The sequence below is a fragment of the Strongyloides ratti genome, assembly GCF_001040885.1.
Source record: "Strongyloides ratti genome assembly S_ratti_ED321, chromosome : 1".
Lineage (NCBI taxonomy): Eukaryota > Metazoa > Nematoda > Chromadorea > Rhabditida > Strongyloididae > Strongyloides > Strongyloides ratti.
The window spans coordinates 6,432,364-6,445,502 of record NC_037307.1 but is presented as its reverse complement, the minus strand read 5'-3'; the positions used below and the strand labels follow the sequence as shown (position 1 = coordinate 6,445,502).

The following is a 13,139-nucleotide window of genomic DNA, read 5'->3' as shown; positions in this document are numbered from 1 at the left end:
TTATTAATTATCGCACTTTTTTTTAAATTTAAAAGTTTTTTTTTTACAAAAGAATAACATCAGATTCAGCATATTTGTAATATAGAAAACTAAAATTAGTACAATATAATCTTTCACAACAAATCTAATAATTAATTATTAAAAGATTTACTATACAATATATTGGTTATAATTCTAATAACATTTAATATTATTTATATCAAATAATATAAATATTTGCATAAAATTTTTTTCCCACTCAAATTAGTTAACTTCAAATTAATTTTATTAAAACTTATTACTAGAAAAAGGTTTTTTATTAAAAGTTTATTTCAACATTTAAAAATATAATTAAACAAAAATAATTGCAATAATTGTTTGCTTAAAAAAATTAAGTCAATTTTGAAAATACTATAAAATACTAAATTTATTAATAATTATCGCACTCATATTTGGTTATATATTTATATAAAATAAAATTACACTGTTAATTAAATAACTAAAGTATGCTGTACAAGTTAATTTATTTTAATTTTATTACTTTACTGCTATTAATACCTTCTGTGTATCTTAAATTAAGCAAATCAGACCCAGGAGAAAATACATTTTATGAAGAAGAACTAGAGAATAGACATGAAATATCTGAAAATGAAAAGGAAGGAATGGTAGATCAAAAAATTTATAAAAAGATGGGCGAGTATGATGTAGTTGTCGTACAACATTATTATCATTATAATGTTGATCAGTATCGTAATATTAGTGGTCATGTTGATTATGATTTGAAAAAAAAACCTTACAAACCAAAAAGTCATGGTGGTCGTATTTATTATAGTATTCATCATCATTATTATTATTGGCTTGTAGATTGCCAACCCCCACATAATTGCAAACCTCCATATTGTAAGCCTCCACCATGTAAGCCTCATCCACCATGTACAACTCTTCCTCCTCCAACATGTGAACCATGTCCACCCCCAACAACCTGTGAACCATTAGAAACAACTTCAAGAGTAATAACACCATTTACAACTCCAACAAATAAACCAACACCTAATGGAACAACATCAAGAAGAACAACACCAAGAAAAACGACACCAAGAAAAACAACACCAAGAAGAACAACTCCAAAAAAAACAACTCCAACAGAAAAACCAACACCTGAAGAAACAACACCAATAAAAACAACTACACCGGAAGAACCAACACCTGAAGTAACAACACCAAGAAGAACAACATCAAGAAGAACAACACCAAGAAGAACAACTCCAAGAAGAACAACTCCAAAAAAAACAACTCCAACAGAAAAACCAACACCTGAAGAAACAACACCAATAAAAACAACTACACCGGAAGAACCAACACCTGAAAGAACAACATCAAGAAAGACAACACCAAGAAGAACAACTCCAAGAAAAACAACTCCAAGAAAAACAACTCCAAGAAAAACAACTCCAAGAAAAACAACTCCAAGAAAAACAACTCCACCAGAAGAATCAACACCTGAAGTAACAACACCAAGAAGAACAACATCAAGAAGAACAACACCAAGAAGAACAACACCAAGAAGAACAACTCCAAGAAAAACAACTCCACCAGAAGAACCAACACCTGAAGTAACAACACCAAGAAAAACAACACCAAGAAAAACAACACCAAAAAGAACAACTCCAACAGAAAAACCAACACCTGAAGGAACAACACCAATAAAAACAACTCCAACAAAGAAACCAACAACAACACAAAAGAAGACAACAACAAAGAAAACAACACCAAATGAAACAACTAAAAAAACAACACCATCAACAACAACAACTTCTTTTAATAACTGTGAAGAAATAAGAGACTTTTATCTTGGTAGATATGAATCTACAATTGTAGTTAATGTTACAAAATATCCCTCACCTGAAAGATGTGAAGAATGTTATAAAGAAACATTTGACCACAAAGTTTATAATAGATATAAATATTTTGAAAATTTAACTGATGAAAGGACAGTTAAATTTATTGATAAGCTTAATGAAATGTCAGAAAGTTATTTAAAAAAAAGTACAATTAGAAATTATCTTAAACAAAAACTTACAACATTTTCAACATTTACTAAATATAATTCATATAGAAAATATGGTGAATATTATTATTATACAGTTCAAAGTAGTCTTAAAAATCATTTGTATGTTTAATTAACAATTTAATTTTAAATTTATATTTTAATTTTTTAGTGTTTTAAAGAGAAGTCTTGAATATGATGGTAAAGGAGAAACATTCTTTGATGTAAATTTAATGGATCCAAGTGGAAGAACAAGTCTAGTTGATTATATGTTCTCATCAAATAATAAATATATGGCTTATTTACTTTCAGTTGATAGAAAATATTTTAATACTATTAGATTTAAATATACTTCTGGTGAAGATATGGAAGATGTTTTAGAAAATGTTATTTTATCAAAAATGGCTTTTGCTTATGATGGATATGGATTCTTTTACTCAGCATTGGTAAATGAAGATGGAAAAATTGTTTCTGACTTTAGTAGTAAACAAATTTATCATTCATTGTTTTATCATAGAATGGGTACATTACAAAAAGAGGATGTATTGGTAGCTAGTTATCAAAATGAAAAAAATATGTTTGTAAATGGAGTAGTTTCAGGTGATGGTAGATATTTGTTTGTTTACTACTTTAGTGGAATAGGTAGAAGTAAAAATATGATATATTATTATCCATTAGAATCAATTAAAAAAGATCAAATTAAAGGAAAACTTAATTTGAAAAATCTTTTTACTAATTTTGATGCATATTATCAAGTTGTTTATTCAGATAAAACTTATATTGATGTTTTAACAACAAAATATACCTCAACAGGACATGTTATAAGAGTTAAATTTTCTGAAGTTGGTAAAGGACCTAGTAAATGGAAAAAGATTATTAAATCACATCCAAGTATGGTACTTCAATATGTTAAACCAGTAGGTGAAAAATATTACATTGCTAAATATTTGAATCTCTTTACTAATGTTTTTTATATTTATGAAAGAAATACTGGTAAATATATTACTGAACTTAGTATTGAAAAAGGTAGAGCTAGTTTTGTTTTTAGTAGTATAAAAACTAATAAATTCTTTATTAAAATTTCAAGTTTAAAGATACCACAAATTATTTATACTGGTGATTTATCTGAATTAAAGAATAATAATCAAAATGTTACATTAAATATATTTGGTCATGTAAAAATAAAAGGTATAACAGAAAGTTCATTTGTTACAGAAAAATTAATGTATACTAGTAAAGATGGAACTGAAGTTCCAATGTTAATTTACTATAGAAAAGGTATTTCATTAAACGGTAAAAATCCTCTAATTCTTGAAGCATTTGGTAGCTATGGTGCTGGAACTCTTCCAGAATATAATCCAGCAGTATTATTATTTTCCAATCATTTCCGTGGAATATATGCTGTTGCTGCTGTTAGAGGAAGTGGTGATTATGGAGAAGATTGGCATGAACAAGGTAAACTTCATAATAAACATAATACTTTTGAAGACTTTATTTCTGCTACTGAATTTTTAATTAGATCAAATTACACTCGACCATCTAAATTGGCTATTCATGGTGTAAAAGAAGGTGGACTTTTAACAACTGTTGTATCAAGAAGAAGACCAGAATTGTATGGTTCAGTTGTCACACAAATTGCTCCATTAGATTTGTTGAATAATGATAGTTACACTAACTCACCATCTTGGAGATCAGAATTTGGTGATTTAAGCAAGAGAAGTGACTTTGAAAATTTATTGAGTTATTCTCCATTACATAATTTGCAAATGCCAAATAGACCTATTCAATGGCCTTGTACATTACTTACAGGAGAATTAGTAAATAACAAAGTATTTACAACTCATACATTAAAATATGTTGCTGAATTGTATAATACACTTAAATCAGGAATTAAACATCAAAGAAATCCTGTATTTGTTAGAATATCTAAAGATAGAGGATTCCATAAATATGTAGATGCTGAACAAAAAGTTGAAGAATTAGTTGATATATTTGCTTTCATAAAAGAAACATTAAATATAAAATGGAGATACTAATTCTAAAAATTTAATTAAATAATTTTTATTATCTTTTTTATTTTTATAAAAAAAAGTGTTAAATTCTTATATAATTGTATCTCTATTTTTTTTTCCTCTCAACTTTAATTTTTTTTTTTTTTAATTTAGTAAAATTTTAAAATTAATTGTATTTGTATATTTTTACTTTTAATGGTACTTAAAAAATTAACATATTCAAACAATAACATCAATAATTAACATAATAACTTTTATAAAATAACTTAAATATTGTAAAAAAGTTAAATGTTTTTTACATGATATAAAATAAATTTTATTGTTGTAAGTGAAATTTTTAATAAATGAGCTTATGTACTTTTACCAAGACTTTTAAAAAGCTCCATGAAATTTTTTATTGAAACAAATGCATTAATTGTTCTATTTTTTTATACATGATTACAAATATTTTCTAATAAAGTTTTTTTCAACATTTTAAAATTAAAAAGAATAACGTGACTAAGTATAATTTACATATGATTTGTTAAAAAAATAAACATAATATATCTTTTTTTATTTTTATAAAATAAGTTCTTCTTTTATAATGTAGATTACACTGTTAATACAAGATTTATATATATTTTATTACAAGTCAAATGAGTCCATTGTGTATCTTTTGTAAGAATATAATGCTATTTGTATACTTTCTTACCATTAAATATAACATAAACAAATATATGTTAAAAAAAATAATGTTTATTAAATTTAATTTTACGACAGAATAAAAATACTAAAAAATAATAAGAGATATAGTTTTTATCATTGAAACTGAATCTTTCTTTGAGACGATTTAAATTTTAATCTAAACTATAAAAACTATAAAATCTTTTCATTTTTTTTATATATGTTGTCTTGGGACTGCCCACTAATGTCAATATTTCTTTGCCATTATACAAGAAGGATAAAAAAAACACCACATCATTATGTAACACTGTCCTTCTTAAAAGTAGCACACAGCTTTATATATAAGAAAGGGCGTGTCTCTTTCTCAACATTATATTTATATAAAAAAAATCTTAGTATGTAAAATTGTTAATTCAAGTAATTTATATGTAAATTTATAAATTAAATTGTTTATGATATTTTATTATTTATTAAGAAATTGCCTTCAAAATTTTGCATTTTAAGAGTTTAAATATTTTTTATTTTAGAGGTCAAAATTAATTTTTATAACAAGTTTCACAACTAAATAATCATATTTTTATACATATGGTTTTGATATAATTTTAATAAATTTGAGTTTATTTAAAATATGGCCAAAAAATTTTATTAAAATATAAATATGACAATAAATAATGGATGAATTTACCATATACAAATGATGTCATGACTTCCGCATTTACAAAAAAAATATGAATGTATTACTAATATAATTTGAAGTATATTATTCATTCATAAAAATATCTAATGTAAACATATTAAATTAAGGTATATTCAAATAAAATGAAAAGAAAAACAACAAATTTTTTTTACTTTATTATTTTTGAAACAAAATTAAACAAATATTATTAGATATATTTGTAATAATTCAAAAATCTTCCACTATAAATTAAATTATTTTTTGTTAAAAAAATTTTTTTTTATCTTTTTATGTATATTATTTTCTATAAAAGTACAGTCTATAATATATAAAATAATTTTATGATGTAATATTAATGCATACATAAAAGAACGTAATTATCAATTGTTTATTTTTTTTACAATATTTTTTTTAACATTTATTAGGATATTAAAGTTTAAAATTAAAAAATTATGAAGAAAGTTTTAACACAACAAATAAAAATAGGGACATTTATTTTTTGATAGAGTGTAAAATTTTTTTTTTCATCTATTTCAAATATAATTTACCTTACAATATATATTTGTTACTTTTAAAATTACCATACAAAAGAAAATATATCAATAGAATTTTCAAGGTTGTGAAATTTATCGGTTAAAAACTTTTATAAATAAATCTACCATAAATATTACTTTTTCGTACAATTGAAATAGATATTTTTAGTTGAAACACAATACATAAATCTGAATTATCTGTTTTCATCGTTAAATTAACACCAAACAATTAGTGCCATATTTTTTTAATAAAAAAAATCATATTTTTAGATTATAAACAATCAGAATATTATGATAGTTTTCTTATAAATATAATATTTATCATTATACTAATTTTCTTTTGCAATTTTCATATACTTTGAGTATGCAAAAAATATGACAACATTTGAAAAAGTATTGTTTGTTATTTTTAATAATTTTAACATAAAGTTTGATTTGTATATATTTTAGATTATTATATATTTTTTGATTTACTCTTAAAAATTTTAATTTGTTAAAAATAACAATATAGTATATTTTTTGTTTTTATTTTTAGTTAAATTATTATTTCTAAAGTCAAATTTTTTATTTAATTATTATTACTAATTCATAGAAATCGGCAAAGTTGCAATTTATCTAATAAGTTTATAAGTGATAGTTAAAGTGTGAAAAAAGATTTGAAATAAATTATTTAATATTAATAAATATAATATTATAAAGTTTTATGAATATTTAATTGATAAAATTTTTAATAAAAATATAATTTATTGCATTTTAAAATTATATTAATATTTTTGCCTATTTAAAGCAATAAAATGTAAAAGTGAAAACCCCTATAAAATTACAATTTCTGAGATGTGATCTTTACAAATGCACTTATAATCATGTTTTGTATCTCTTTTGATATTTTAATATTGTTATCATATAAATGTCCTAATTATTTAAAACTAATTCAATTTGATGGAAGTTATATTATTATAAAAACTTTGAAATTATTTATATTAATTAGATGAAACTTTTTTAAATATACTAAAACATGTTAGATATAAATATATGATTTTTAAGAAAAATAATCTTTCATTTACTACAGATGATGTTACTTTAGTGTAAATAACTATAAAAGTTATTAGTTTTATTTAAATTTTCTATTAATTTTTATAATTGTATAATTAAACAACTAATATTGTATTGTTAACATATTATTTATTTTGAAGGTACTAAAAAACAAATAATCTCAATTAGAATATCATTCACAATAAATTTTATTTAATACATTTTTAAACTTAATATTTAATTGAGATGTTGAATTATTTTTAAGTGTATATAATTGCAATTATAATAAAAAAAAATTTCTTTTATAATTATTAAAGAGGGTACTTAATCTTATAAAAAAATAGATTAATTTAATTGATTTTATAATACTTGGATTATTTATATTTAATGAGTGTACATTCAGTTTAAATATTTCTGAAAAACTTTTTTTAATCATATTAAATTAACATTAATGTAATTGATACTATTAATATAGTGTAAAAAATTATATTTTTTAAAACCAAATCAACGAAAAACTTTACTTTTTCAGTCACTTGTTTTGTAAAAAAAATAATATTAAATTTTTTTACTTAAGTTTTATGCATTTGATTATTATCTTTATAAAATTAATAACTTTAGTAATTTAATCGGTCTTTTAAGAGTATTATTATAAGTGATTTATTTTATTGAATTGATAACAAGATAATAATTTGTCATGAAAAAATGACTTTTTGTGGAATAAATTATAGTATGTTTATAATTATTTGTTTTATTAAATTTTATTTCATTCATTACAGTTGTCAAAAAAAAGGCAATTTTATTATATTCATAAAAAATTGTACAATATAACTATGTTCAATTGATATTGATATAAACAATTGGTTACACATAAGTTTACATTTATTTGTTTTTTTTTTTGATCATTTTCAATTATATTTTAAAATATTAATTAATGTGTTCATATATCAAAATGACCTGTTTTTGTAATAATAAAACTATAAATTTATATTATTACTAATCTTATATAAATCATATATTTTTTTATTATTTAAATACTTTTTTCTTATAATTAAAAAAAATTATAAATTTGTATTATCAAATAATTGTTTATTTAAGCAAGCATTGTAATTAAAAAAAACGTAAGTTTTATGTTTGTAATAAAATGTTTTTTAAATAAAAGTATAGAGATCAAAAATTTTATATAAAAATTACAATAAACTTACTATTATAAGTATATTTAAAAAGGCTGTGCTTAATTTTAATATATATAACATTAAATTACTTATTAATTTGCAGATGTTTACGTAAAATATTTTCTGCATGGCATTAAAGTTAGCGTGTTAAAGAACAATTTTATATATATTTTCTTTGCCACTATATTTTTTTTTCTCCATATTTACATATACAAATACCTTTGGAGAAATGTATACAAAATGGTACTACTATTTTGATTATACAAAATTTGTATGTAATCTATGACAACTAGATCGAATAGTCATCTGTAAATATGTAATATTTAAATAAATCTTTGATTATTTCAGAAATATGAATATTGATATGTTAATTTTATAATTATAAAATCATACTAATTTTTAATAAAAGTTTTACTATTAATTTAAAATTCAATTTTTTGTTTTTTTGTTTTAATACAATGATTTATCGTGATTAATGTTTATAATTTTTTAAAATTAATTTTTGAATAATAATGTATTTTTTGTAGTTATGATTTCTGATGATAAAGTTAAAGTTGTTGTCCGTGTTCGACCTCAAAATAAATTGAAAGAATCAAGTTATAATGTTGTAACAGAAGTGGTGGATGAATATAATCAAGTAAAAATTCCCATCGATAAGACTTATACTTTTGATAAAGTCTTTGACATTACATCTGAACAAATTCAACTTTTTGATTTTTGTGCACTTCCATTAATTAATAGTGCTTTTAATGGATACAATGCTACTATTCTTGCTTATGGTCAGGTATGATAAATAATTTTTATAAAATTTAATGTTTTAGACTGGTGCTGGTAAAACTTTTACTATGGGTACCTCATACGATCCAGAAAAACATACAGATGATGATGTTTTAGGGGTGATTCCTCGTTCAATTAACTATTTCTTTGATGCAATAAAAACTAGACAAGAACAAGCTGGAGAAGAAGGTCTAACCCCACCTGTATTTGAAGTTTCAACTTCATTTATGGAATTATATAACGAAGAAGTTTACGATCTTTTATCAACAGACAAAGCTTCAACGGCAGACGGAAAACTAAGGATAGTTGAAGATGAAAAAGAAGGTATTATAGTTAAGGGCTTGGTTAGAAAAGTAGTAAAAGATGCATCTGATACATTTAGGATGCTTGATGCAGGAACTGTAAAACGATCTGTAGCTGCTACTGAGATGAATGCCGAATCTTCCCGTTCTCATGCTATTTTTACTTTGTATATTTCTCAGACAAGAGAAATTATTGCTGCTGTCACGGAAGATAGCGACACGAAACCAGAAAAAATAATGGAAACATTAACGGCAAAATTTCATTTCGTTGATTTGGCAGGTTCTGAGAGACTCAAGCGAACTAAAGCCGAGGGCAATACAGCAAAGGAAGGGATATCAATTAACAGTGGATTAATGTACCTTGGAAACGTAATATCTGCACTTGGTAGCAATGCTTCATTTATTCCTTACCGTGATTCTAAATTAACACGACTTCTTCAAGACTCTTTAGGGGGGAATTCTAAGACACTTATGATCGCCTGCATTTCACCAAATGATGCAGATCTTTTGGAGACAACTTCAACATTAAACTATGCTGATAGAGCTAAAAAAATCAAAAATAAAGTAACTGTAAATCAAGGTGGTGACAAGAAACTAAGAGAATTACAAGCTGAAAATGCTAGGCTTCGAGACGAATTAAGTAAATTTAAAAATGGTGAAATCACTTGTAATGAAGCTGAGAATGTTAGAAGAAATGATTTAGAACATGAAAATGAAATGCTTTTACAAGAAAATCGTCAATTGCTAGGAAAATTAAAAGCTTCTGAAGGTGTTACGAGTTTACTTAATGAAAAGAATAGCCGATTAATGAAAGAGTTGTATGATTTAAAAAAACGTAAAGAAAATGGTGAGGAGTGTTCAGATGGTATGGAAGATGATAGTATTGATATTTTTAAGCATGCTCAAGATGCAGAAACACGGATGCTTGAGTTAAGTGAAATAGTATCACAACTTCGTAAAGAAAATCAAAGATTAAGGGTTGCCCGTGGAATATATTCTGAAACCGAAATGTGTTCTAATACCGAAATTACTGAAGCACAAACAAAAGCAATACTTGCAAAACTAAAACAACAAGTTGCTGAGAAAGAACATATAATAAATTCTTCACGTGGTGGATCTGTTTCTAAAGATTGTGAAATGTCAAGTAGTTGTTCTGACATGAAATACATGGATAATGACGATGGAAACACAACCGCTGAAGATGAAGATATTGAAGAATATGATTATAATGAACATAATATGACAAGATCTCAAGAAGACAGAGAAGAGGCTGTTGAAAATATGACAGAACAATATCAAGATATGCTCACAGACATTGATGTTAAACGGATTATTATTGAACAATTGGAAAGAAAACAATTAGATCAACAAAGAATAAAAGATAAATATGAACAAAAAATACAAATATTCCAGGAAAATATTCGCAAGTTAGAAGAAAATTTAAGAAATGAAAAATTAAAGATTGATTCTAAGAAAGGTTCAATTAGCGCAGATGAAATAAAGAAATATCAACAACGACTTCAAGAAAAAGAAAAAGAGATTCGCGAAGAGAAAAGTAGTTTAAAGAAATATGAACGAGAATTGAAAAAAGTTCACCAAGAAAAAGAACGTATTGCAAATGAGCTTGGAAGAGTGCAACAAAATGTTGAAGCTTTAAAGCGTGAAAAAGTCTTATTGTCACAAAAAATTAAAGAAGAAGGTGCTGAAAGGAAGAAAGAAAGAATGGAAAATCAAAAGAAATTTGCCACATATGAAAAAGAAAAAAGGAAAAAAGAAATTGAAATGAAAAATCTTCAAAGAGAGATGGAGAAGAAGGATGCTGTACTACGAAGAAAACAAGAAGAAGCTTCAGCTCTCAAGCAAAAAAATATTCTTTTTGAAAAGAAACAAAGAGAGGCAAAGATGCAGAAAAATGTTTCTGACAAAATATTAGCAACAAAAATTGCCAATCGAAAAGGTAGACTTAGTGCTGCATTTTCTCCAATAAATATTGACATGTCTTGGACAAAACTTCAAAAAATATTAGTAAAAGAAATAGAAACATCTACTGTTTCTGAACAAATAACAGAAAGAATAAATACATTGTTAGAAGAAAGAAGTCAACTTATGGTTAAAATCGAAGCTGCTCAGAGACTTATTGAAAAAGCTCCAACAAAGTTGGCTCGAGATATTGCTAAAAGAGATATTGTACAACTACGTCAAAAATATGCATACTTATCAGATTTAATTGTAGATAATCAAAATCAAATATATGAAATGGAAAATGTTCAAATGGCAAATATTTCTGAATTAGATAATTGTAAAGATGGTGAAGTTTCAAACTTAAAAGAATTAGCCATATTATCAATTAATAAATGTAGTAATATTGATGAAGCAAAATATTTACTTCAAAAATTAGTTGAGTTTTGCATTAGTACTGGAATTGCTGAGAAAAAAGCTTCTAAAGAAGTTAAAGAACAACAAATTCTTTTAAATGAAACACATGTAATTTATGGAAATGACTATGAAAAGGCTGAAGATGCCGAAAATCCAACTTTGTTTTCATGTTCATCTGATTCAAATGGTTCAAATTTAAAACTTTTGAGCAGAGATAGTTCTTTAAAGAAAAGTAGAAGGAGAACCGCGATAAGCAAAGATCTACTTGAAAGTATGTCTTCATTTGGAAATAATGAAGAAAATGTAAATGATTTCCTAACATTATCTGATGATGAAGAAAATCAAGAACAATATAAATTAACACTTAAAGATACTTATCAAGCATCAAATGCCAGTATTTATAGTATGGATGTTAAATATGGAAAAGCTCTTCTTGGTTTAAGAGATTTAACAGCTTTAGTTGTTGATGTTGAATCACAAAAAGAAGTTAGACGGTTAAAGTATCATCAAAATACTGTATTATGTGCTAAAATACATCCAATGTATAGTAACTTTTATGCTACAACAGCAAATGAAAATATATACATATGGGATTATAGATCAGAAAGAATTGTTGCTTGTTTAGTTTCAAATGGTACAAGAGACGAACTTAAAATTCATAAAAGAGCACGTGAAAAAGATATGACAACAAATTTAAATGCTGCTTACAGTGTTCAATTTGATCCAACTGGAAATTTCTTATTATCAAGTGATGGAGAAGCTATTCGTGTTTGGGATATTAATACATTTAGATGCCTATCTGTACTTAGAAGTTCCATTGCTATTGGAAATTCAGCAAAAGATCATGTTGTTAATATTGAATCACATATTTTAGAAAATGATACAGATATAATTAGAGTATATAGTGGATCAATGGAAGGTAATATGTATGCTTATGATTTCAACAAACATACCGGTATTTCAAACAATAAATATTGGGAATTTCAACCTCATCATACAGATGCAGTGGCTGGATTGGTATATACTTCTCAAGGAATATATACAGCATCTAGAGATAATTCTATATGCTGTTATTCTCCATTAGATTTTATTCGAAATTCAGTTCGTGTTGGTGTTCATCAAGGTTATCTTCGTAAAATGCATCTTCATACAAATAATAATATAAATACTTTACTAACATTAGATAAAAAAGGAATTATCAAAACATGGAATATTTCAGATAATAAGAAGATACTTGATGGTTCTTCGACAAAGAATGGGGATAACATTGTTAATTGCTTATCTTCATATAAAAATCTTGTAATTGGTGGTACAACCAATGGAATATTGGAATATTATTCTATAAACATATAATATTGTCTAAATAATTTTCACTTATTGTATATATTTATTTAGTATATTACTAATTTATCCAATATTAAATATTATATTTTTTTTAAACATCTTACTTAAATTTTTGTTTGATGATATGATAAAAATTTTGTACATCAATCTATTAAAATATGGTAATAAAATGTAATTTATTTAATGATATTAAATGTTTATCAACAAAAGTATTATAATATTGTTT

General features: G+C 24.3%; 2 protein-coding genes across 2 annotated transcripts; both read left to right on the top strand.

The window, feature by feature from the left end:
• Window positions 1-485: 485 nt before the first annotated feature.
• Window positions 486-4,062, top strand: SRAE_1000203100 (Prolyl endopeptidase; the record flags this gene model as incomplete). Its single annotated transcript, XM_024649059.1, has 2 exons — window positions 486-2,149; window positions 2,199-4,062. The coding sequence occupies 2 exons, from the start codon at window positions 486-488 to the stop codon at window positions 4,060-4,062; spliced, it is 3,528 nt and encodes a 1,175-aa protein (XP_024502974.1).
• Window positions 4,063-8,643: 4,581 nt separating this feature from the next.
• SRAE_1000203000 (Kinesin-like protein KIF21B) lies at window positions 8,644-12,922 on the top strand (the record flags this gene model as incomplete). Its single annotated transcript, XM_024649058.1, has 2 exons — window positions 8,644-8,898; window positions 8,936-12,922. The coding sequence occupies 2 exons, from the start codon at window positions 8,644-8,646 to the stop codon at window positions 12,920-12,922; spliced, it is 4,242 nt and encodes a 1,413-aa protein (XP_024502973.1).
• Between the last annotated feature and the right edge of the window lie 217 nt (window positions 12,923-13,139).